Genomic DNA, 24,937 nt, shown 5'->3' with positions numbered 1-24,937 from the left:
TAATTGAAATCCAAAATGGTTCTTTTGAGTTGAATTTAATGCTGAATTTAATACTTGCGAGGGCGTGTCTGCAGCACCCTCCCCATCCCCCTGGAGTGCTAGAATATTGCTGCAAAGGTATTGAACGTGGTCGATTGTCCGCAACCGCGCTTCAGCACCGCGGACAGCACTTAACAAATTACACTGGGCGAGGACGCGGTGCGAATTTGCAGATATTATGAAACCCGCTGTTTCCAAAATATTCATTGTTGATGTCAAATATTGAGCATTTTGGTACGGGATGTGCCATTAGCAAAATAGGGGTGAGCCAATATCGATTTGGATTTCAAACTGTCTACTAGCACTTTGTACTTTAGTTTCATTGGTGGATCAATATTTAATGCCTGGAGATCCAGAGAATGCACCAGTCATTTCAAGGGAGCTCTTCAGCCAATCTGCTTCGCTTGGCAGGTGATTATTATTCATAGAAGTCTGCCTGTATTCTTTCCCTTCCTGAGATCCACACTGCTGACTCAGTGCCTTATTCAGTCGTCTCTCTCTACGCCGCTGCTGCCGGACCTTTTTCTCTTACAGCCTCTGAGTATTTGCATCCTCCACCATGTCTAAAACAGCAATCGGTAAGAATTCCTTACTTTTGTACTGACTGCACCGTGATTTTACTCTCCAGAAAATGTAGTGTATTCAAAGATAATGATTTGCCTTTTGTTTTACATATGGGTGTGCGATTGTGTGTTATACATAATATATTTTTCATAATGCTGGGCTTTTTCTTTAAAGGTATATAATTTATTAGATCGATTAATGATTAATTGTAACGTGTAAAAACAGGTTTTTCCTCTAAAAATTTGCGGTCCAACGTTGGAAATCATTCAAAATTACCCAGCCCAGAAATGGAAGTAGCACTTTGAAAATTATTGAAATTAGTTCTATTATTTGCAATCAGTAATAGTTCGTGTAGGCGTGAATGAAATAATCTTTGTCGCACAAAAAAGAACGCATTTTTTAAAAAAACTATCGGATGATAGACAATGATTTTAACAAAATATAGTAACCTTGTACTGTCTTTCTTTTATGTAATTTTCTTCTTTCTTTAAAGAGCAGTGTAAGTCCTAAAATCTTTACAGAATAAAAGTGCATTTGCAGTGGTGTGCTTGTTACGTTTTCTTTGACTGGACACTACACAATGCAGGCAGACCCCACCCATGTAGCGTTTCTTTCAGCATGCACGCACACTCAGAAATTCATCAGCTTTTGTGGTACCTGGCGAAAATTCCTGGCAAAACCAAAAAAATATATGATTTTGTAATAGATATTTACCGAATAAGATAGGAAATTTTACTAACCACGAGAACTGCCTTTAAAGAATAATGTTAACCGTAAACGAACGTGTCCGCAGAATTACACCAGCCCAGCATTTAATGAATGGGACTCGATTAAGACAATGATCAAATAATTGCATTGCCAAAACCTCTTATCTATAATGAGCCAATTCCTGGAAGAAAGCTTAAGATGAGATACTATGTTAGGAATCAATCAGCTGCTAATTATAATTCTATGTCCCCATTATTTAAGACAACCAACCACCTGGGATTTTCAATGATAGGAGCACATATTTGCTATTAGTCCCCTCTTTGGACGCAGATGTCGCCATCAATGCATGTTCAGTCAACTTGGACCAAAGAATAGAAGAAATCTGTGTGTAAATGAAGTAGACAGCGAGCGGCGCAGAAAAAGGTGGGAAGGGCGGGGTGCTCATTTAAGACAGAGCTGTATGCACATGTACACTGAGACTAAACTCTGGGAGAGCAGCCAGCCCTGCAGTGCTTACAGCAGCGATCCCTCCCCACTGCACCAATCTGGTAATCAGTATTGATAATTTGTAGTTGGTGAGAGGCTGATCGCCGCAGACAGACCTATTAAGAATTCTGTTACCATGGAAAGCTCTTCGATTGATGAAAGTGGGCAAACGGCAGATTCAGTTAAGGATGGATATGCTGGGATTAGTAGTTCAAAAGGGCCACTGATGGGAATCAAAGTTCAAGTCAGCAGATACCACAGACAGGCTCTGTAATTGAATGGCTAAAGCACGCTCCGGTTGGTGTCTAGGAAGGGAAAATGGGACATAATTATAGAACCACTTTGTATATTATTTACATCATTAATATTGCGTATTAATTATATCATTACTACAAACACATTTTCACTGGAACTAAACCTTCCTCCCACATCCTGGATGCAATATCCTTTTCTCAGTTGGCATTCAATCTCTTTAATTGTTTTGCAACAAATATTTTACTGACTCGTTTATTAATTATGCTTTTATTTGCATTCTGAGAAACTATAGAAATCAGTTAATTCTATTCTTCATATTGTATTGACATATTTTGTAACATGCCATTCTGCAGATTATTCTCACAATAAATGTATGACTCCAGAACGTATAATGTTATACCCCCATCAGGTTCATAAATTCATCTCTTGAACAAATTAATTCTTGAAGTGGAACAGAAATGTATGTCTCGTTAATTAACTGCATTCTGAGTGCAATTGTTGCACAAAAGCACAAATGGATGATTTACTGCCACGACTACCCATTCCCAATCCCCTGCATGTCATCAATTATCCGGAGACCAAAGTGGTCTGGGTCATTGACTCTTCAAGAACCACTACCCCTGTTATTCCATGACCAACCACCAGGTAGTGCAATTCAAAGATATTCAAATTGCCCCGGCACACCCTAGTGTTCATTCTTTTGTATTGGCTGGGGGGGGGCTACGACATTTCTCCTGCTCTTTGAGAAAAATAATTCCAAATAGTATACAGGATTTGCTACTGAAATGCATTTTATTCCCGGTTAGGCATCAGTCATTGGACTGTGTGGAATCAAAATGTTTTAGGAAAAATAAATTCTCATTGATTATTTTACATTTGGTAATTTCTTTTCAAATCAGCGTGACTTGAGAAGAAGTCATTGTATGATTCAGATCAGTTCTCAGTTCATAGTTCAATCCTCATCTCCCATATTTCTTTCACCAGTTCCACTGCTTAAGATAACATGACATTTGGAAACAATGTTAAGATAATTAATTTTAAAAGCCGCAAGTTATCAACTCTATCAATACTGAGGATGAATCTGATTCTATCTTTATGGCCTTCAATTCAAATACAAAATTGGATGATTTATTATGATTCAGTAAATAAAAGAGAAATTGCCTGGGCTACAGTTCAGAGTATTATCCAACCAATGCCTTTCAGTACTGCAATGTTAACATACAGTAGGATATGACTGAATGCACTTTTGTAATGAGATTTCAGTATATTATCTATATCTGTAATATGCACATTAGCTGCCTTTAATCTTAAGATTTCAGGACCATATAGCTTCTACAGTTGTCCTATCATGTTAGTATGTTTCAAAACGTGGGTGTCTATATGTACATGTGTGCATAAACTGCTAATTGTGTTCATGCCAACATACCTCCATTGAGATCAACTCTTAATTGCCTTTTGACTTCTGCAAGGCAAAGAATTGCTTAAAAATGCCATCAGTGATCAAGGAAAAAGCCTTGTCACTGTATTCCAAGACGGATGAAGCATTGTACTGAACAGATAGTGATGTCCTTTGCTAATGGTTCAGAGAATTGATTAAAAGACGCGCATGCTCTGCTTTTATGCACCAGACCTTCGCAGGCAATTGTTTGTGACTAATCCTATAATTGCTTGTGGCCTTGCCTCTGTTGTTATTCTTTACCACAAAACTCCAGTGCTACAGCAGCTATGAAAGTGATATTTAGAATTGTCCTCCAGTGATGCATATTTAAGATGAAATGCAGAGTGATATTTGGTATTGCGCAACATTAGATATTGAAGAATATTCCATTCCAAGTGAAATTCAATGTTCTTTCAGATAATAATTCTATCACTAATTTTACTAAAAAAACAAATAATGTGGAGAAAAAATTGGGAGAGACAGGAAAACAATGATAAAATGTTTCATTCAAATAAAAATAGTAATTATATTTATTTTTAAAATAACCATATTGCAGAGGTTGGAAATACTCAACAAGTCAGGTAGTATCTGTGGACGGCAAAACAATTCTGCTTAATGAACTTTCAAGGGGTTCGGAGCCTTTATTTCATCAAAATGTTTAGAGGCTCACCATAGTTGCCCTCAAACAGGAACATTGTGGTAATAAGGTAGATAGAGTGCCTGAAGCAGTAGGTGGATTTAAGGTGTTATGAGAGCATAAAGAATAGCTGTCAGATTTGAAAATAAGGACAAGGGGAAAGAAAAGAGACCTGGGTCACTTGTCCAAAATATTGAGTACCGCAGCGGCTGCGAGTTGATTTCTCTATTCCAAATTTAGTTTAATTACGTGCAGCATATTTCATTTTTAGAAATAATGTAGCTATAATCAATTTGATACCAACTTGGTTTATATTTGCATCATATTACCAAGAAGTTCAACTGCCCAATGTGCCATTTGGAATGATTATCCATTAAAGTGATTGCAGTTCAATGTACCCCTGTCAGCATGGTGGGTACGTGTATTGCACATAGTGCTACAATTTAATGGTGACCAGCAACATTTAACCTTGTCTGCAATGTAATGACACATCTGAGCATTAAAATTCAATCTCCTGCAGAATGTTTCCATCAAGTTTGGAAATAAATGATCAAAACATTTGTTTTTTTATTTTGCTTTTTTTTAATTTTGTTTATAAAGAGGGCAATCACTGACCAAAAGTCGAGGATCATGCATAGGCAACAGTGGTTTTTGCCCTCCAGTTGACATGGGAAGACAGTGACACAAGATATTTGGATGCGTTGAAACCTTTACAGCCTGTGTCTGGTCAGAATTGGCACCATTGTTAAGATCACCGATTGGAAAATATATGTGTGTGCAATAGGACAGATGTGGTCCTGATTGACTTCCCTTCACTCCTTCACATTGTCTGACCTTACATGGTCACTTAAGATGCTAACAGATCTACGACATGAAATCTGGATCCTGGCATCACGAAGAAATATAATTTGAATTTGCTATCTTCAGATGGTTAGGATAGCATTGCAGATAAGATTAGGAAGAGAATAATTAATAAAAAATGTTTTGTCTTAAATTATAGATTTTGCTATACCCTCACTTTTTTTTAATTTGCCTGCTCACAATGAAACAAAACAATGTGAGTAAGATTGTGGAGCACTATGATACCACCCAGTGTTGATACATCATGGTGCCGAGCCTCAGCTTTCCAGGACTTGGTTTTGCACCTGAGCTTTCCAATATTCAATCACAGTTCGTATGTGTTTCCAAGGAGTTGGATCAACTGGACTTTCCTGAGTCGGCAGATTCAGAGTGGTGCAGCGAGTGCTAAACGCAGCACTTCTCCCCTCACTCTCCACTTCAAATTAACATTGCAAAACACACAACATGGAAGATTACTTCATTGACAAGATTTTCTAAAGTCAGTTCAAAATCTGTTCTTGATGTTTAAAGCTATGGTTCTAAATACTCAACATTTCAAACTTCAAAATAGGGAACTGCAAGGAGCAGTATAAATTTCACTGAATGCTGTTAATATCAACAGTTTCTATATGTAGGTTGTATTGTGGAATTCATTGTGAAGTAATAGTTACTTAATGTAGTATTTTCCTACAATGAAGAGTATGAAATTATGCAGTGAGTCTTTGGCTCGTAGCTGTATCCCAATTTGTTCTCAACGTCCAGTGGTTTAATGAGGGTGGGGATGAAGGAAACTATAAATGGCAATGGTTATTGAATAACCCATCAATGAATGTGTTCCAAATAATATGTGCTGCAAAGGAGAAGCATATCGGTAATTATCATGCAGGTTCTGTCGGTTGTCCAACCCAGGGATGTCATCCAGCTGCCATTGTCCAGCTTCAAACTGGGCAAGCAATCATTCTCCACCCAGCAGTTGGTAAGCCTCCCCACCCTGGCGTGTCAGCATTCTCCATTGTACTCCTGCTATCTCCTTCCATTATGGTACTACCATCTTTCTCTAGCCCAGGGATGCCACCATTCTCCATCGTAAAGATGCCAACTCTTTCCATCATAGGTTGCCATCATTCTCCTCTCTGAGGCTCTGAGGATGCCATCTTGAAGGGGGGCCCAAACATTTCCATCCTCAACATGCTCTCCCCCTCCATCTTGTGATTCTGTCCCTCTCATATCATCATAAGATCATACAATGCCCTCCATAATGTTTGGGACAACGATCCATCATTTATATATTTGCCTCTGTACTCCACAATTTGAGATTTGTAATAGAAAAAAATCACATTGAATTTTTTTAATTGAATGCCTTTATTGTCATTCAGACCTTACATGTGGTTAAAGTGCACATTATCAGATTTTATTAAAGGGTATTTTTATACATTTTGGTTTCACCATGTAGAAATTACAACTGTGTTTATACATAGTCCCCCCCATTTTAGTGCACCATAATGTATGGGACACATAGCTTCACAGGTGTTTGTAATTGCTCAGGTGCGTTTAATTGCCTCCTTAATGCAAGTATAAGAGAGCTCTCAGCACCTAGTCTTTCCTCCAGTCTTTCCATCACCTTTGGAAACTTTTATTGCTGTTAATCAACATGACCAAAGTTGTGCCAATGGAAGTCAAATAAGCCATTATGAGACTGTGAAACAAGAATAAAACTGTTAGAGACATCAGCCAAACCTTAGGCTTACCAAAATCAACTGCTTGGAACTTCATTTAGATGAAAGAGAGCACTGGTGAGCTTACTAATCGCAAAGGGATTGGCAGGCCAAGGAAGTCCTCCACAGCTGTTGACAGAAGAATTCTCTCTATAATATAGAAAAATCCCCAAACACCTGTCCGACAGATCAGATACACTCTTCAGGAGTCAGGTGTGGAATTGTCATTGACTACTGTCTGCAGAAGACTTCATGAACAGAAATTCAGAAGCTACACTGCAAGATGCAAACCACTGGTTATCCGCAAAAATAGGATGGCCGTTTTACAGTTTGCCAAGAAGTATTTAAAAGAGCAACCACAGTTCTGGAAAAAGATCTTGTGGACAGATGAGACGAAGGTTCACATATCAGAGTGATGGCAAGAGCAAAGTATGGAGGAGAGAAGGAACTGCCCAAGATTCAAAGCATACCACCTCATCTGTGAAACACGGTGGTGGGGGTGTAATGACCTGGGCATGTATGACTGCTGAAGATACTGGCTCACTTATCTTCATTGATGATACAACTGCTAATGATAGTAGCATAATGAATTCTGAAGTGTATATACACATCCTATCTGCTCAAGTTCAAACAAATCCGTCAAAACTCATTGGCTGGTGGTTCATGGCTTTGTACATAAAATAAGTGGTTTATCATTATTTTTGTAAATGAATCATCACTGCTACTTAGGCAAGTGTGGCTACCATACTCAAAAATATTATCAATAGCAAATGTTTTTTATCATGCTTGTTAAGAGAGTAATGTATGGTGGGACACAGGGCCTGTTTATTGAGTGCTGTCGCATCTTCAATATTTCACCATTACAGGCAGGTTAGGAATTAGTTTGGCATTTTGTTTGAAGGGCAACATCTATGGCAATGCACTTTCCAATTGAAGTGTACTCTAGATTAGATTATCAGGACCTGGACTGAAGTATTGAACCCGTGACGTGGTGGATAGCAGGAACATAGATGTTGTTCCTCAATTACAGCTTGATGTTCAGCACCTTCATCTCTTCCAACTCATTATCAAATTTGGGGAGCTGGCTCTCTGCTACTCCCCATGCAACTAGATCCTTGATTTTTTTCATTGGCAGATCTCAGTCGGTATGGATTGATGCCTCCTCCTCCCTGACCATCAGCACAGGGCACCTCAAGGCTATGAGCCCAATCATCTGGTAGACACAGAATACTGGAGTAACTCAGCGGGTGAGGCAGCATCTATGGAGTGAAGGTATTGGCAACGTTTTGGGTCAAGAAGGGACTCGACCCTAAACGTTGGCAATTCCTTCTCTCCATAGATGCTGCATCACCCGCTGAGATACTCCAGCATTTTGTGTCTACCTTTGATTTAACCAGCATCTGCAGCTCTTTCTTAAACAGGTGCTCAATCATCTGTTCTACTCACTCTATAACCTTGACTATGTAGCCAGACACAGTTCCAATGTCATCTTTAAATTTGCAGTGATATCACTTGTGCTGTTGGAAGAATAACGGGGAACAACGATTCGGAGCACAAGAGGGAGATCAAGAACCTGGTTGAGTGGTGCCAGAATAACGATCTTGTTTTCAATGTTCACAAGGCAAGCAGCTGATTGTTGAATTCATGAAGGGAAAGCTGAGGAACCATGCGCTTGTCTTCATTGGTGGGTGCCGTGGAGAGAGTCAACAGCTTCAAGTTCCTGGGCATAAATATCTCTGATGATAAGTCCTAGGCCCAACACATCAATGCCTCTACTCCCTCAGAAGTTGGAAAAGATTCAACGTGATGCCAAATATTCTATCAAACTTCTACAAGTGTAAGGTAGTACTGGTTGCATCACAGCCTGATTTAGAAATTCGAACACTCAAGAACAGAGGAGGCTGCAGAAAGCAGTGGGCATTACCTGGTCCATGATCGATACTGACCTCCCCACTATTGATGAAATTGAAGGAAGAGCTGCCTCAAGGCAGCTAATATCATCAGACCCATACCACCCTGGCCACACTTTCATCTGGCTGCTACCTTTGGGAGGAAGACACAGGAGCCTGAGAACCATCACCTCCAGGTTCAAGAAGAGCTTCTTCCAATCAACCATCAGGTTCTTAACCAAACCTGCACAATGCTAACCACAACCCTACCGGAACCACACAACCTTATTAGATTAGATTCCTTTATTTGTCATTCAGACATAGACATAGACTGTGGTTGCTTTTTATACTTGGAACACTGATCATGTATTGTACACTTATAGTTGGTATTACATCTAACTTGCCAGTAAAACTGCAGCTAGTAAGAATATCATCGTTCCAGTTCATATTTGATGCAAATGACCAATGGACATTTTTGACAGTAACTTTTAAAACACATAAAATGTTCCGCCTATTTAATAAACTGCAGTGTTTGACAAAAAGCAACATGAAAAGGGTAAGATGGTATTGTTTGAATAATTAATGATCACCCTTTCTGGAAAATAGCTTGTTTTATTTATTATTGAGGCAGAACATTTTATGTCTTTTAAAAGTTACTGTTTGAAAAATGTTCATTAGTCATTTGCATCAAATATCAACTGGAACAATGAAATTCTTACTAGCTGCAGTTTTATTTAGTTTAGAGATACAGTGTGGAAACGGGTCCTTCGGGCCCACCGATTCCGTGACGACCAGCGATCACCCGTGCACTAGTGTTATCTTGCACTCTAGGGACAATTTACAGAAGCCAATTAACCTACAAACGTGCACTTCTTTGGAATGTGGGAGGAAACCGGAAAACCTGCAGAAAACCCATGCAATCACAGGGAGAACGTACAATCTCCATACGGACAGCCCACGCAGCCAGGATTGTGCTGTAAGGCAGCAACTCTATGGCTGAGCCATGGTGCCACCCTACTGTATGCAGTTATCTTATACAGCATCTATTTCCTGAGAAGACAGAACCAATCTTTCACTATTCAATGGCATTTTAATTTCCACTAAAATCTGATTTAATGTGAGTTCATTAGTAGAAAAAAACACTGTTGCATTCAATCTAATAATCTTGATAGAACTGGCAGACAGGATGGAGATTAATTCAATCATCTCTAAAATTGACACAGAGCCCATAGTGTAGCAGTATCCCATGCCCACTGATTGAAAAGCAGCCTGCATACCAACAATTTTACCACAGTCATGGAAAAGATTTCTGCCTCCAGCCAAAACTGAACATAATGAGGTATAACAAGGTCTGAAGAAGGGTCTCGATCCGAAACGTCACCTATTCCTTCGCTCCATAGATGCTGCCTCACCCGCTGAGTTTCTCCAGCATTTTTGTCTACCTTCGATTTTTCCAGCATCTGCAGTTCTTTCTTGCACATAATGAGGTATGGGAAGGGATAATACCTTGCATGGCTACTACCAGGTAAAACTAGCCCATACTGCTTAATGCTAGCTTGATCATTTTTGATCAGGAGGTGTGTATGAGTGGAGAAGGTGCTGGCATTTTAGATGCTGCAATAGATGACTTAGCAGTAGCGATACAAAGTAGAAGTGTTCTGTATCCACAGGCATCTGAGCTCTTGAAGACATGCACTCACAAGCCAATGGGAACAGATGGCTGTGCAGGTCATTATTTGGGATCATTTTCAAGGACTGCAGATGCAGTGCAGTAAGATGTCCATTGACCTGACATAAATTGTCAAGGTCAGTTGAAGTATATTGACATGTTCTATTCCACCATCTGCAACGTTAGCCAATGGTCAATTCACCACACAGCACTACTCTCCTCCCAAGCATCTCTATTAGTCAGGACTCTTACATTATATATCTAATATTCCTGTAATCCATCACACTTGCATATACTTGCCACTGTTATAGAGTTTTACAGCATGGAAATAGGCTATTTGGTCCAACTTGCCCACACCGACCAACATGCACCATCTACACTACTCCCCCCTACCTGCGCTGTTGAGAACCTCAGAACCACATTTCAGAGTTGTCACTACTGCCAACTGTGCAGCAATGGCAGCCCAAAATGCATGCTAAACACTGCAACAGCTGCCGCCCTCTTACAGGAGAGCATGGAGCACAACAAGATGGTGTACAGAGGTCCTAACTACCAGAAGTAGACAAAGCACACAAAGAAGGACATGACCACTGCTAAGACTGGCGTCTGGTGGCAAGGATGGAATCGGCAACAGTTATGGTGCTCGTATACCCAATCTTCCTTCATACATCCCACAGCTTCTACATGCCATCATCCATAATCTTTGGAACTTGAGCCACTGAGTTACTCCTGCAATTTTTGTCATTTTGTGTAAACTAACATCTGCAATTCCTTGTCTCCACATCGAGACCTGTCTGCTGCGCTCTGCAAGACTTGTGAGCTCACCCCCCTCACCAATGTACCGCCCAGCTCAAATATGAAAGCATGCCTGTGCCATTGTGAATCTCTAGGATCAGTCACAACACAAAAAGAACCACTTAATATTGAAGCCACGTTCCCATTGAGTGTGTCAGTGTAAAAGGTCATGAATTCTTGCAGGTAACAACTGTTATAAAATAAATTGAAATTCATATTATGTTTTACTTAACCTTCAATAGATGGACATGAAAATCCCTTGGTCTTTATTTTTAAAAAGTGTCAGTTTTCTGACATTATGCTATTACTGTATATTGCATTTGCAGAAGAAAGAATGTCTTATTTAATAATGACCTCAGCCGCACTATCCTTTGACAGAGGCTGAGGTGACTCATTGCTCTAATTTCATTTCATTTGAATTTTGGAGGAAATATTCTATATTGCACATAACCATCATCTTGCCATACTGACATTTTAATCATTGAGAAATGATTTTCTAAAATTGTAAGTTGAAAAATGCCCATCAACATGATGCAGTTTATATAATTTATTTGTGATATCAGCATTCCACCATATAGGATGTAAATCTTCAGCGTCAAATGTCTTATATTGGCAAATCAAACGTTTCCTTGAAGCACTCGCACTAAATAATTCACCAAGAGTATGCTCTGGTCTTATTCACTGTTAAATATCTTTCATTCTGAATGTCAAAAATCGAATATTACTTTTGCGAAACAATTTATAGATTTAAATGGATAGAATTTTGCACAATATTTCAAAAATCTATTGTTTTATTTGAACAGAGAATAAATAACATTGCATGATCATATTACAAAAACATGAAGCTCTTCCTTCCATCATGCTCCACTCATTCTTTAAAGAAATATATTGTGTTAAAAGCTTTGCCTAAGAACATAAACAACTAACCTGCTGGTTATGCTCATAAAATGGTGGCATGTTTTCAGCCTAATGAAGCTTTAGGTTAAACCAAAGCTTGGTCTTTGTGAATTCTTGTAGCATTGAGACTATGAATGAAACAAATAAATGTAATGGGTCTGTTCCACTTGGGCGTGATCCGCGTGGTGACGTAGGCAGTGACGGGCCGTCGCGCACGACGCCCCAGGATTTTGGGATTCACAAAATCTTCACGCGCAACCTGCATGACGCGCAAATGACGCCCATGTGGGACAGGCCCTTTAGTGTCAAAAGCTCACTGCAGAAAGCTTAGAGCAGACAGCAAGAAATTACAGTTTATTTATCCTGAAAAGACCTTGACAACATTTGTATGCCACTTAGAAAATAAATTAAGTTGTGCTTTATCCAATTCATTAGTCATTTACTTTCTACTTCCAGGGAAATGATCAGAAATGACTTCAAAACATATAGTTTTCTGAAACATGACCCCTGTTAAACCACATACATCCATCCTGCCAAGTCTATATGGCTTCACATGTGCAAGAATTAATTGCATAGTGCCTTTAAAATGAGCTGACTTAACTGCCGAACATGGTTCTTTTTCTGTTCACTAATCTTTATTGGGAAATGGATCAAACACTTTCTGAAATAAAATTCAATAGATTTAGAACAAATTAATGAGTCAATTTTTCTGCCTATCAATTTTGATAACATTTCTTAGATCAAATATATCTATGGAATATGTCATATGTGGCTCGGCAGTTGAGTAACTAAGTTAATTGCTCATATTAAGCAGTAGACAAAGTGTAAGAACCCTCTATTTCATTGACTGTTAACATCTCTGTCATTTCCTTTTCTATTTGGTGGTTTCAGATTTTTATTACGAGAGGCAAATCACAAGAACAAATATTGACTCTTTTTCAATTTTCTCTCCAATTGCATGGCATCAGAAATGGTGATGGTGCTCTATTAAGTGAGCAAGCGCACATACATGGAACATTATCAAAATACAGCCAACATATTGAAGTACAGATTTAGATGCAATAAAAAATACGTTTTACATTTCCTGACATGAAGTAGCACCAGTCACTGAGAGAGTTGGGGAGGGATATGTTAACAGCTGCTTGCATAGCATCTGTGGTTACAGATCTGTGAAATCCTGTGACAATCTTCCCTTTCAGCTTTCTCTTTCTCCTTCAACTGGATTGAAGCAAGGAATTCAATCATGATGCAAGACATTTTTAAATATCTAGAAGGATTTGAAACTGAATCAGAAACGCATTGTGTGCAACACTAGAACAGATCCAAGAAAGAAAAACTAAGTCACAATTAAACTTGCTTCTTTAAATACATTTTTGTTAATGTTTTTTTTTTTGATGGAATGCCTAGTTAGGTTAATGAAGATGTTATTACTTTGTGCTTGTGAGTGTACAATTCAGAATACATCACAGCTGAGATTGAGGATAAGTATAGATGGCAGATTAAGTAATTAGCCCTATGGATAAAGAGATGATGGCTGGAGTTGTTTATTAACTACAACTATCATAGCCTTGTTTCTGAACTCATGTTGCTCAAGAGTGTTAATCCTACCTTCAAAGAACCTGCTCCCATACACACCCATCATCAGTAATATTCAATTATTTAACTGTAGTTGTAAATGTCACAAGTATAGTGAACAATAAAAATACAAGATTGATACCAGCAGATTACAGGGATTGAATTGAAACCATTACAACTGATCATCCATAATTTATTTTGGCTAATCATCCAACTGAAGACTTTGCATTTAACTCCTGGTACTAAATCTATCAGGGCATTCTTAAAAGAAAACACTTTTCCTGAAATTCAAGATATCCAATACCCATCTCATTACTATGAAGTTTGAATCATTGGATTTTTTTGAATAGTGATTTTTCTTTTTTACACATGATTTATTTTTGCATAAAGTTGTCAAATTTAAGTTGCTGTCTTTTACTCTTGGGAGTTCAAATTCAATATTAAAAAAAAGAAAAGGGGGAATGGGAGTCAATTATGAGAAATACATTAAAGGAGAAGAAAAGCAAGATTGAGTGAAAAAGGAAGGGGAGCAAAATCTATGACCAAAGAAGCTGCTGCAATTTGTAACTCATTACTCGCCACAATTGCTGAAGATTCTGCACTCATCAATAAACGGCCTTTCTAGATTATCTGTTTTACCGGACCAGCAGAGGTCACGGCTTCCGAGAGGAGTCTAACGGTACCAGAATGGTCCTATTAGGCCACCCAGGGGCCAAGATACCAGCCCATAGTCTCGGCCTTGGAAGTTGCTATGGGAACAGATATGCCGGCTGCGGCTGGGCCAGAGTTCCAAAGCCCTGGCTGCAAGGGGGGATGTTCGACCCATCGATCGCCATGGAAGTCCCCATGAGATTGAGATGGGCTGTCTTACCCAGCCTAGGCTCCACATTTTCGGGGTAACTGCCAGGGGGGGAAGCGGGATTTCAAGTGCACTCACGTTAAAGGAGGTGCTGGACCACCAGTTGCCGAATAATCAGCGCTGGACCTGTATGTGCATTAAATCCATTGTTAATTTCTCAAGAATTTCTGGACCTTTATCAGACTATACACAGAAAAAGCAAGTTAATTTGTAGATTCTGTAAAACAAAGTGACCACTGTGTAACCTACCTCTTATGAGTGTTAACAACACTGCATGTAGGCCTCCTTCAATAAAGGCTGAGCTTTAGCTAAAGCACTGAATCATTTCACATGGACCTCAAATAATTAGGACGCAGCAGGTAATATATTGTAATAATTATGAGGCGATTAATCATATAATACAATATTCTAAATGTACCAGCCTTTCAGTCTATTCAGAGTTATCAAGTCTCTGAGGTCTCTTCACAGGCGATTAAAACAGCTATCAAAAACTGTTATGAGGATTTCCTGAAGTATAAAGTATAAGATGCCAATGCGATATTTAAGTAACAGCTAAATTTAATTGACGTGTGTTTTAGTGGTTTGGGACCAGACGTTTCGAGAATGAAATGTATTTTTATTTCTCAGTAGACTGCAGATTTAAATCATATAGATTATACTGCTGGGAAAGCCAAGCTTTGATCGGTGAATCTTTCCCTCTCACAAAACAGCAGAAAACAGAATACTTTTTAATATTTAATTTACACCTCAACGACATGGCAAGAGGTGGAGGCACCTGCTCATGAATGTCTTAGAAGAAATTCACTGAAAAGTGAAAAACACTTTAATGAATAAAATAATCAGAAATCTCTGGACAGCTTCTTTTGGGCTTGGTTACAAATAGCTAAAATGAAATTGCATTTCCAGATACCATAATTGCAAATATTTTCTGCTGAATCTACCTGGCATATCCCAAGAAAATAATTCCAGCACTGAACAGCAGAGCACACAGCCTGCTATGAAATTCCTCCAATGATTAATGATAATCATTAAAAATTATGGGTTATGTATGAAAATGCTTCACAAATGATTTTGTTGTTCTACTGATGTTGCATTGTTGAAACGCAAAGTTCAACTACTCCAACATTAAAGCTGATCTGTGGTTTAAATTACTGAAACGTGCTGACGAGCAAGCATTATCCAAATATATTGCTTGAAGGTATCCCTCCCACTGGCTTTACATTTCACTCTTCTCTCCTCATCTGACATCCTTTTATCTCCTTTGAATCCTCTCGCTTTTGTCACATAAGGGCCTGTCCACTTGCATGCGATTGCGTGCGTTTGGCGCGACCAAACGGAAGCGGAGTTCACGCGAAGTTCGCGCTAAGTACGCATGTGACGTCATTTGCGTCATGCTTACCAATCAGCTGGGCAGGAGGCGGGCTGACTGAATTTGGGCATCGCACTGCGTCGGGCGGTGATGTCGCCACGCCGGGCGGTGACATGATCGTGCAACGCCACGCGCTAGGCGTACGCCGTCAAGACGCTGTATACGCTGTCAAGACGCTGCGTACGACCGCAATGCGCCTGCGTGCCGACAGGCCGTTGACGCGCAAAGATTTCGGCCACTGCAAGAATTTCAGAGCCCCGCGCGATGTCGGGACCAGCCCCACACAACTCCGCGCTTCTAAGTGGGACCGGCCCCACGCGGCCATATGGTGCCCGCACGCCTCAAGCGACCACGAGGTCGCGTAACTTGCGAGCCAAGGTCGCATAAGTGGGACAGGCCCTTTACTCCACTCATCTGCCAACAAACCTCTCCTCACCTGTGTCCACCTATCACTTGCCAGGCTTTGTCCTACCCCCAACTCTTTCCCAGCTTTCTCCCTTCTACTACAATCAGTCCAAAGAAGGATCCCGACCCAAAATGTCACCTGTCCATTCCTTCCCCAGACGCTGTCTAACCCACTAATTTACTCCAGCACCATGTGCTTTGTGCATGTTGGGTATCATGCTTACTCAATGCATTTTGAGCTTCAATAACAACCGGTCATGCAGAGCTTAATACAAGTTTTTCTATTGAATGAAGTCTGGAACAATGTTGACTGCCAATAACTTTTCCACTGCAGCCAAATTGGATTTAAATACAAATTCTGTACATGAGCAAAACCAAGTTCTGTTCATTATCATGTGAACATTAGGATTTCAGTCCCCTCCAAATGTTCCTGCTCTTTTGCCCAGAGTTGGCATAGTTGTATTAACTGTAATATTGACTCTATTAACTACGTCTTCAGAATGTGAATCAGCAGGTGAGAAGTGCCAGGTTTTGCTATTTGCTGAATGTACACCTTTGGTTTCATTGGAACAAAATGTCCGGGACATGGTGAGCAAAACTCTTACACATATTGAGTACTGGCAAGCAAAGATGATTTTCCTACCAAATATCATCCACTACATCATTAATTTTGTAGTTAGCATTTATGCAGGCTCGATCCTCAAAGTTATCAAATTATCTGATTTGTGATTTTTGCAGTTTGCATCTCTCCCTCTCCATCAGACAGATGACACGAAAGCTTGAAAGCATGTAGCACAAAATTCGGGAACAGCTTCTTCCTGGCTGTTATCAGACTAATCAATAGTCCTTCCATAAGCTTGGGTTGAAACCCCAGTCTCTCAACCTATCTCATCCATACAACCATATAACAATTACAGCACGGAAACAGGCCATCTCGACCCCTCTAGTCCGTGCCGAACACGTATTCTCCCCTAGTCCCATATACCTGCGCTCAGACCATAACCCTCCATTCCTTTCCCGTCCATATAACTATCCAATTTATTTTTAAATGATAATAACGAACCTGCCTCCACCACCTTCCCTGGAAGCTCATTCCACACAGCCACCACTCTCTGAGTAAAGAAGTTCCCCCTCATGTTACCCCTAAACTTCTGTCCCTTAATTCTCAAGTCATGTCCCCTTGTTTGAATCTTCCCTACTCTCAGTGGGAAAAGCTTATCCACGTCAACTCTGTCTATCCCTCTCATCATTTTAAAGACCTCTATCAAGTCCCCCCTTAACCTTCTGCGCTCCAAAGAATAAAGCCCTAACTTGTTCAACCTTTCTCTGTAACTTAGTTGCTGAAACCCAGGCAACATTCTAGTAAATCTCCTCTGTACTCTCTCTATTTTGTTGACATCCTTCCTATAATCAGGCGACCAAAATTGTACCCCATACTCCAGAATTGGCCTCACCAATGCCTTGTACAATTTTAACATTACATCCCAACTTCTATACTCAATGCTCTGATTTATAAAGGCCAGCACACCAAAAGCTTTCTTTACCACCCTATCTACATGAGATTCCACTTTCAGGGAACTGTGCACAGTTATTCCCAGATCCCTCTGTTCACCTGCATTCTTCAATTCCCTACCATTTACCATGTACATCCTATTTTGATTTGTCCTGCCAAGATGTAGCACCTCACACTTATCAGCATTAAACTCCATCTGCCATCTTTCGGTCCACTCTTCCAACTGGCATAAATATCTCTGTAGACTTTGAAAATCTACTTCATTATCCACAACCCCACCTATCTTAGTATCATCTGCATACTTACTAATCCAATTTACCACACCATCATCCAGATCATCGATGTACATGACAAACAACAGTGGACCCAACACAGATCCCTGTGGCACCCCACTAGTCACTGGCCTCCAACCTGACAAACAACCATCCACCATTACTCTCTGGCATCTCCCATTCAGCCACTGTTGAATCCATCTTGCTACTCCACCATTAATACCCAACCATTGAACCTTCTTAACCAACCTTCCATGAGGAACCTTGTCAAAGGCCTTACTGAAGTCCATATATACAACATCCACTGCTTTACCCTCATCAATTTCCCGAGTAACCTCTTCAATCCAGCCCTTGGTAGACACAAAGTGCTGGAGTATCTCTGTGGGTCAGGCAGTATGTCTGGAGAAAAAAGATGGATGACATTTTGGGTTGGTAAACCAGCATCTGTGGTTCCTTTCTCCTCATTCAGCCCATTATTTTTATCTATACTTTCCCTGCAGCTGTAATGCTATAACTTTGTAACACTGTATTCTGTACTCTGTTATTTTTCTGTTTGCACTACCTGTTGGACTTGTGTATGGCTTGATAGTACTTATTTATGGAATCATTTGACTGGATAGCAGGCAAACAAAAATGTTTCACTGTATCTCAGCACATGTGTCAATAATAAAGCAAGACTATTACCAATAAAAGAGGGTTCTGCCTTCCCCTGACCTCCTGAGATGTGGCAATCCGGGTCCGCAGTCCTCCTGCCACTCATTCAGAACCCATAGTTCCTTATAGACTCATGGAGAGGAAAATCAGGTCTACAAACGGTTCATTATCAAGAATGTCACCAGCATCAGCATTTCAAGTAAGTGCTCCAACCTCCCACTTCTGTAGTCAGATGGTCCCACCTGCTTCAGAAGGGTGTGTATGCTACCACTGCCCAAGAAGTGCATGGTAACCTGCCTCCGAGACAGGTATAACAGTATATACGTACATTGAGTAACACGTACATTCACTGTAATGAGGTGCTTTGAGAGGTTGATTATGGAGTACATCAGCTCCTGCCTCAGATTCACCTCAAATAACCTATTGCCACAACAGATCAACAGCAAATGCTATCTCACTGGCTCTCTGCTCTGAACCATCTGGATAACAGGAGAACTTACATCAAGCTACTGTTCATCAACTACAGCTCAGTGTTTGAGATCATCATCCCCTCCAAACCCATCACCTAGCTCCAGGACTTACACCTCTGTACCTTCCCTTACATTTGGATACTTGATTAATCATTGCGGATAGGTAACGATATCTCCTCCTCGCTGACCATCAACACAGGTGGACCCCAGGGCTGTGTGCTTCGACCCCCTGCTCTATTCACTTTACACCATGACTGGGTGATTAGGCACAGATTCAATGGCAACTACAAAATGTGCAGACAACACCACGTGGTGTGCGGATTGGTGGTGATGAGTCGGGGTGCAGGGGAGTGTTGTTGAATGGTGCCGTAACAAAAACCTCTCGCTCAACATCAACTAAACCATGAAACTAATCATTGACTTCAAAAAGAGGAAGACCACGTGCCAGTGTTCATTAGTGGGTCAAGTCAAGTTTATTCGTCACATACACATACGAGATGTGCAGTGAAATGAAAAGTGGCAATGCTTACGGACTTTGTGCAAAAAGACAAACAAACAAACAACCAAATAAACTATAAACACAATCATGAACACACACATATTCTTTTACATATTAAATATTGGAAGGAAAAGCGTTCAGTAAAGTTAGTCCCTGGTGAGATAGGAGTTTACAGTCCGAATGGCCTCTGGGAAGAAACTCCTTCTCAACCTCTCTGTTCTCACAGCATGGCAACGGAGGCGTTTGCCTGACCGTAGCAGCTGGAACAGTCCATTGCATGGGTGGAAGGGGTCTCCCATGATTTTATTGGCTCTGGAGTTGCACCTCCTGATGTATAGTTCCTGCAGGGGGCGAGTGAAGTTCCCATTGTGCGTTCGGCTGAACGCACTACTCTCTGCAGAGGGTCAGCAGTGGAGAGAGTGAACTGCTTCAACTTCCTGGCTGTTAACATCTCAAATGACCTGTCCTTATCCCAGCACATTGATACATTCAACAAGACAGCACTGCCAGTGCCACTACAACCTTAGTGTTTACGGAGATCTGACAGGTCACCAAATACTCAAACAGTCTTCCACAAATGCATTGTAGAAATTATCTTGACCGGTTGAATCATGTTCCAGTGTGGCTTTTCCAATGCACAGGAATGTGAGAGGCTGCACACAATGATGGACTCAGCACAAGCACAGCCTTCCCCACCATTGAAAGCATCTACATGAGGCGCTGCCTCAAGATGGCAGCATCTATCCTCATGGATCCCCACCATCCATGCCAAATCACGGATTCGTCACGATTACAATCAGGTAAAAGGTACAAATACCTGAAGTCCCATACCAGCAGGTTCAGGAACATTTACTTACCTACAACTATCGAGTTCTTGAACCAACCTGTACATCTAAAGTTAATCCCAACTTGGCAACAGAACATCTCTTTCACTACCATGGTCTTGTTTCTTTAATTATGCTTTGCACTAATGCCTTGTAGTTTCCCAGATTTTATTTTAATTTTTATTGAATTGTAGATTTTGTGTGGAATATTTGCATAATTTATGATTTTTGCATTGTCTGAATCTATGTGCCTGTTGCTGCAAGCAACATTTTCATTGTACCTGTACCTCACTGTACTCTTGCATATGACAATAAACCTGACTTGATTTGGTGATCGGACCCAGCAGGCGTTGGAACTGCAGTACCAGTGTGTAGCAACAGTCTGTGCTATTGCCTTGAAGAGCCAGTGAGGCAAGGCCATGTCAAATGAGGAAAACAGTAAAGATAGACACAAAAAGCTGGAGTAACTCAATGGGTAAGACATCATCTCTGGAGAAAAGGAATAGCTGACGTTTCGAGTCGAGACCCTTCTTCAGACTAGGAATAAATAGTAAACTAATTTATCAGAAGGATGTTATCTCATACTTCCTGATTGACAGTGCTCTTTCTTGATGTTACATCTTGCATTATTTTGAAGTTTTAATTTGGTGTAAACTTGAAGCTTTGGTCGTATTGAACTATTTTGCCTAAATGAAATTTAATAAATATAACCATGAAATCTAAACTCGTTTGCTAAACACAGCAAATACCCACTTCAAAATAATATATAAATTCCAGGCCAAACCCAGGCTGTTCCTTCTGCAATGTCCAATTCTATGTAAGTCTGATTAACAATTTTACTTTGGTCTGCTGCTTCTCGCTGAGGAACATCTGTAATTCTTGAATAGCCATCCATATAACATACTGTAATTTATTTAAAAGTTAATCGCAATAAGTTATTGACTGTGTTTTATTTTATTTCAGCCTACAAAGAGAAAATGAAGGAGCTTTCGATGCTCTCTCTGATATGTTCCTGCTTTTATTCTGAACCACACGCTGCGGCATTCTATAACTATGATGGTAAGTCAATCCTTGCATTCGAATGAACCACAGTAAAGGTTTATTTAATGTACAGGCTTCACACAACAATGCTATAAAGATGAATATAACGGCTTCTTTAGATATGTTAAGGGAAAAAGAGTAGCAAAATCAAATGTGGGTCTCTTGGAGGCAGACACGGGTGAAATTATTATGGGTAACAAGGAAATGGCAGAAGAGTTGAATAGGTACTTCAGATCTGTCTTCACTAAGGAAGACACAAACAATCTCCCAGATGTACTGGAGGACAGAGGATCTAAGGGGGTAGAAGAACTGAAAGAAATTTTCATTAGGCGAGAAATAGTATTGAGTAAGCTAATGGGACGGAAAGATGATAAATCCTCTGGGCAGGATGGTCTGCATCCCAGGGTCCTCAGGGAGGTGGCTCTAGAAATAGTGGATGCATTGGGGATCATTTTCCAATGTTCAATAGATTCAGGATCAGTTCCTGTGGATTGGAGGATAGCTAATGTTATCCCATTTTTCAAGAAAGGAGCAAGAGAGAAAACGGGGAATTACAGACCAGTTAGCCTGACTTTGGTGGTGGGAAAGATGCTGGAGTCAATTATTAAAGAGGTAATAATGGGGCATTTGGATAGCAGTAGAAGTATTAGTCCAAGTCAACATAGATTTATGAAAGGGAGATCATGCTTGACTAATCTTCTGGAATTTTTTGAAGATGTGACAAGTAAAATGGATGAAGGGGTGCCAGTGGATGTAGTGTATCCAGAATTTCAGAAAGCCTTTGATAAGGTCCCGCACAGGAGACTGGTGACTAAAATTAGAGTACATGGTATTGGGGGTAAGGTGTTGACATGGGTAGAAAATTGGTTGGCAGACAGGAAGCAAAGAGTAGGAGTGAACGGGTTCTTTTCAGAATGGCAGGCAGTGGCGAGTGGAGTGCCACAAGGCTCGGTGTTGGGGCCGCAACTGTTTACCATATATATTAATGATTTGGAAGAGGGAATTAGGAGCAACACTAACAAGTTTGCAGATGACACAAAGTTAGGTGGCAGTGTGAACTGTGATGTTAGGAGGCTGCAGGGTGACCTGGACAGGTTGAGTGAATGGGCAGATGCATGGCAGATGCAGTATAATATAGATAAATGTGACGTTATCCACTTTGGCAGCAAAAACAAGGGGGCAGATTATTATCTCAATGGGGTTAGGTTAGGTAAGGGGGAGGTGCAGCGAGACCTGGGTGTCCTTGTACACCAGTCACTGAAAGTTGGCGTGCAGGTACAGCAGGCAGTGAAGAAAGCTAATGGAATGTTGGCCTTCATAACAAGAGGATTTCATAATCGGAGTAAAGAGGTTCTTCTGCAGTTTTATAGGGCTCTGACAAGACCACATCTGGAGTATTGTGTACAGTTTTGGTCTCCTAATTTGAGGAAGGACATCCTTGTGATTGAGGCAGTGCAGCGTAGGTTCACGAGATTGATCCCTGGGATGGCGGGACTGTCATATGAGGAAAGATTGAAAAGACTAGTCTTGTATTCACTGGAGTTTAGAAGGATGAGGGGAAATCTTATAGAAACATATAAAACTATAAAAGGACTGGACAAGCTAGATGCAGGAACAATGTTCCCAATGTTGGGAACCAGGGGACACAGTCTTAGAATAAAGGGGAGGCCATTTAAGACTGAGGTGGGAAAAAACGTTTTCACCCAGAGAGTTGTGAATTTGTGGAATTCCCTGCCACAGAGGGCAGTGGAGGCCAAATCACTGGATGGATTTAAGAGAGAGTTAGATAGAGCTCTAGGGGATAGTGGAATCAAGGGATATGGGGAGAAGGCAGGCACGGGTTATTGATTAGGGCCGATCAGCCATGATCAAAATGAATGGCGGCGCTGGCTCGAAGGGCCGAATGGCCTCCTCCTGCACCTATTTTCTATGTTTCTATGACACATCCCAGAACACTTCATTGTCGCAGCATTTCAAATGGAGCCATTCTGGATACATTTAAGACTTTACTCTTCAAATTAATTCACTCTCAAGCAAGCAACTGTGAAATTTCTCACTTAATTGGAGTGTGAAACCAACCAAATTGTGTTTTGTGGGATTCCGGCAAATATTAAATTAAATCAAAACTGTTTATTCTTAGAGTTATTGTCCCCGTTTTCTTATTCAAGTCCAGTCAAGTCAAGTCAAGTTTATTTGTCACATACACATACGAGATGTGCAGTGAAATGAAAGTGGCAATGCTCGCGGACTTTTGTGCAAAAAGACAAACAACCAAACAACCAAACAAACTATAAACACAATCATAACGCACATATTCTTTTACATAATAAATAATGGAAGGAAAAACGTTCAGTAGAGTTAGTCCCTGGTGAGATAGGCGTTTACAGTCCGAATGGCCTCTGGGAAGAAACTCCTTCTCAACCTCTCCATTCTCACCGCATGGCAACGGAGGCGTTTGCCTGACCGTAGCAACTGGAACAGTCCGTTGCAGGGGTGGAAGGGGTCTCTCATGATATTGTTGGCTCTGGAGTTGCACCTCCTGATGTATAGTTCCTGCAGGGGGGCAAGTGAAGTTCCCATAATGCGTTCGGCCGAACGCACTACTCTCTGCAGAGCCTTCTTGTCCTTGGCAGAGCAATTCCCAAACCAGATGGTAATGTTCCCGGACAAGATGCTTTCCACAGCCGCTGCGTAGAAGCACTGGAGGATCCTCGGAGACACTCTGAATTTCCTCAATTGCCTGAGGTGGTAAAGACGCTGCCTTGCCTTACTCACGAGTGCTGAGGCGTGTGATGCCCATGTCATATCCTCGGAGATATGGACTCCCAGATATTTAAAACAGTTCACCCTATCCACAGGATCCCCATTTAACCTCAATGGAGTGTACATCCTCGGATGATGTGCCCCCCTAAAGTCCATGATCAGCTCCTTCGTTTTTTTGATGTTCAAGAGGAGGCTGTTATCCTGGCACCAGAGTGCTAGACCAGCCACCTCCTCCCGGTAGGCCTTCTCGTCGTTGTCTGAGATCAGGCCCACCACCACAGTGTCATCAGCAAACTTAATTATTGAGTTGGAGCTGAACCTAGCCACACAGTCATGTGTGTACAGGGAGTACAATAGGGGGCTGAGGACGCAACCCTGGGGCGATCCTGTGCTCAGGGTGAGGGACTTTGATGTATTCCCTCCCATCTTGACTACCTGGGGCCTGGCGGTGAGAAAGTCCAGGACCCAGGCACACAGGGAGGTGTTGAGCCCCAATTCCATTAGCTTCCCAGCCAGTCTGGTGGGGACTATCGTGTTGAAGGCTGAACTGTAGTCTATGAACAGCATCCTCACGTAGCCCCCCTTCTGGCTGTCCAGATGGGAGAGGGCGGTGTGCAAGACCTGGGAGACCGCATCGTCCGTGGATCTGTTCGGTCGGTATGCGAACTGCAACGGGTCCATGTTCTGAGGGAGGAAGGCGCAGATATGTTTCTTCACCAGCCTCCCAAAGCATTTCATGACTACCGAGGTAAGGGCCACCG

General features: G+C 41.0%; 1 protein-coding gene across 1 annotated transcript in view; it reads left to right on the top strand.

The window, feature by feature from the left end:
- Positions 1-412: 412 nt before the first annotated feature.
- stmn2 (stathmin 2) overlaps positions 413-24,937 on the top strand; it is a 35,483-nt gene continuing 10,958 nt past the window's right edge. Inside the window, exons 1-2 of the mRNA XM_033019248.1 lie at positions 413-617; positions 21,336-21,431. Of these exons, the coding sequence (XP_032875139.1) occupies positions 599-617; positions 21,336-21,431 (115 nt within the window). The 5' untranslated portion in view covers positions 413-598. The remainder of the gene's footprint in view (positions 618-21,335; positions 21,432-24,937) is intronic.

The sequence above is a fragment of the Amblyraja radiata genome, chromosome 4, assembly GCF_010909765.2.
Source record: "Amblyraja radiata isolate CabotCenter1 chromosome 4, sAmbRad1.1.pri, whole genome shotgun sequence".
Classification (NCBI taxonomy): Eukaryota; Metazoa; Chordata; class Chondrichthyes; order Rajiformes; family Rajidae; genus Amblyraja; species Amblyraja radiata.
This window is presented reverse-complemented; position numbering and strand designations above follow the sequence as displayed.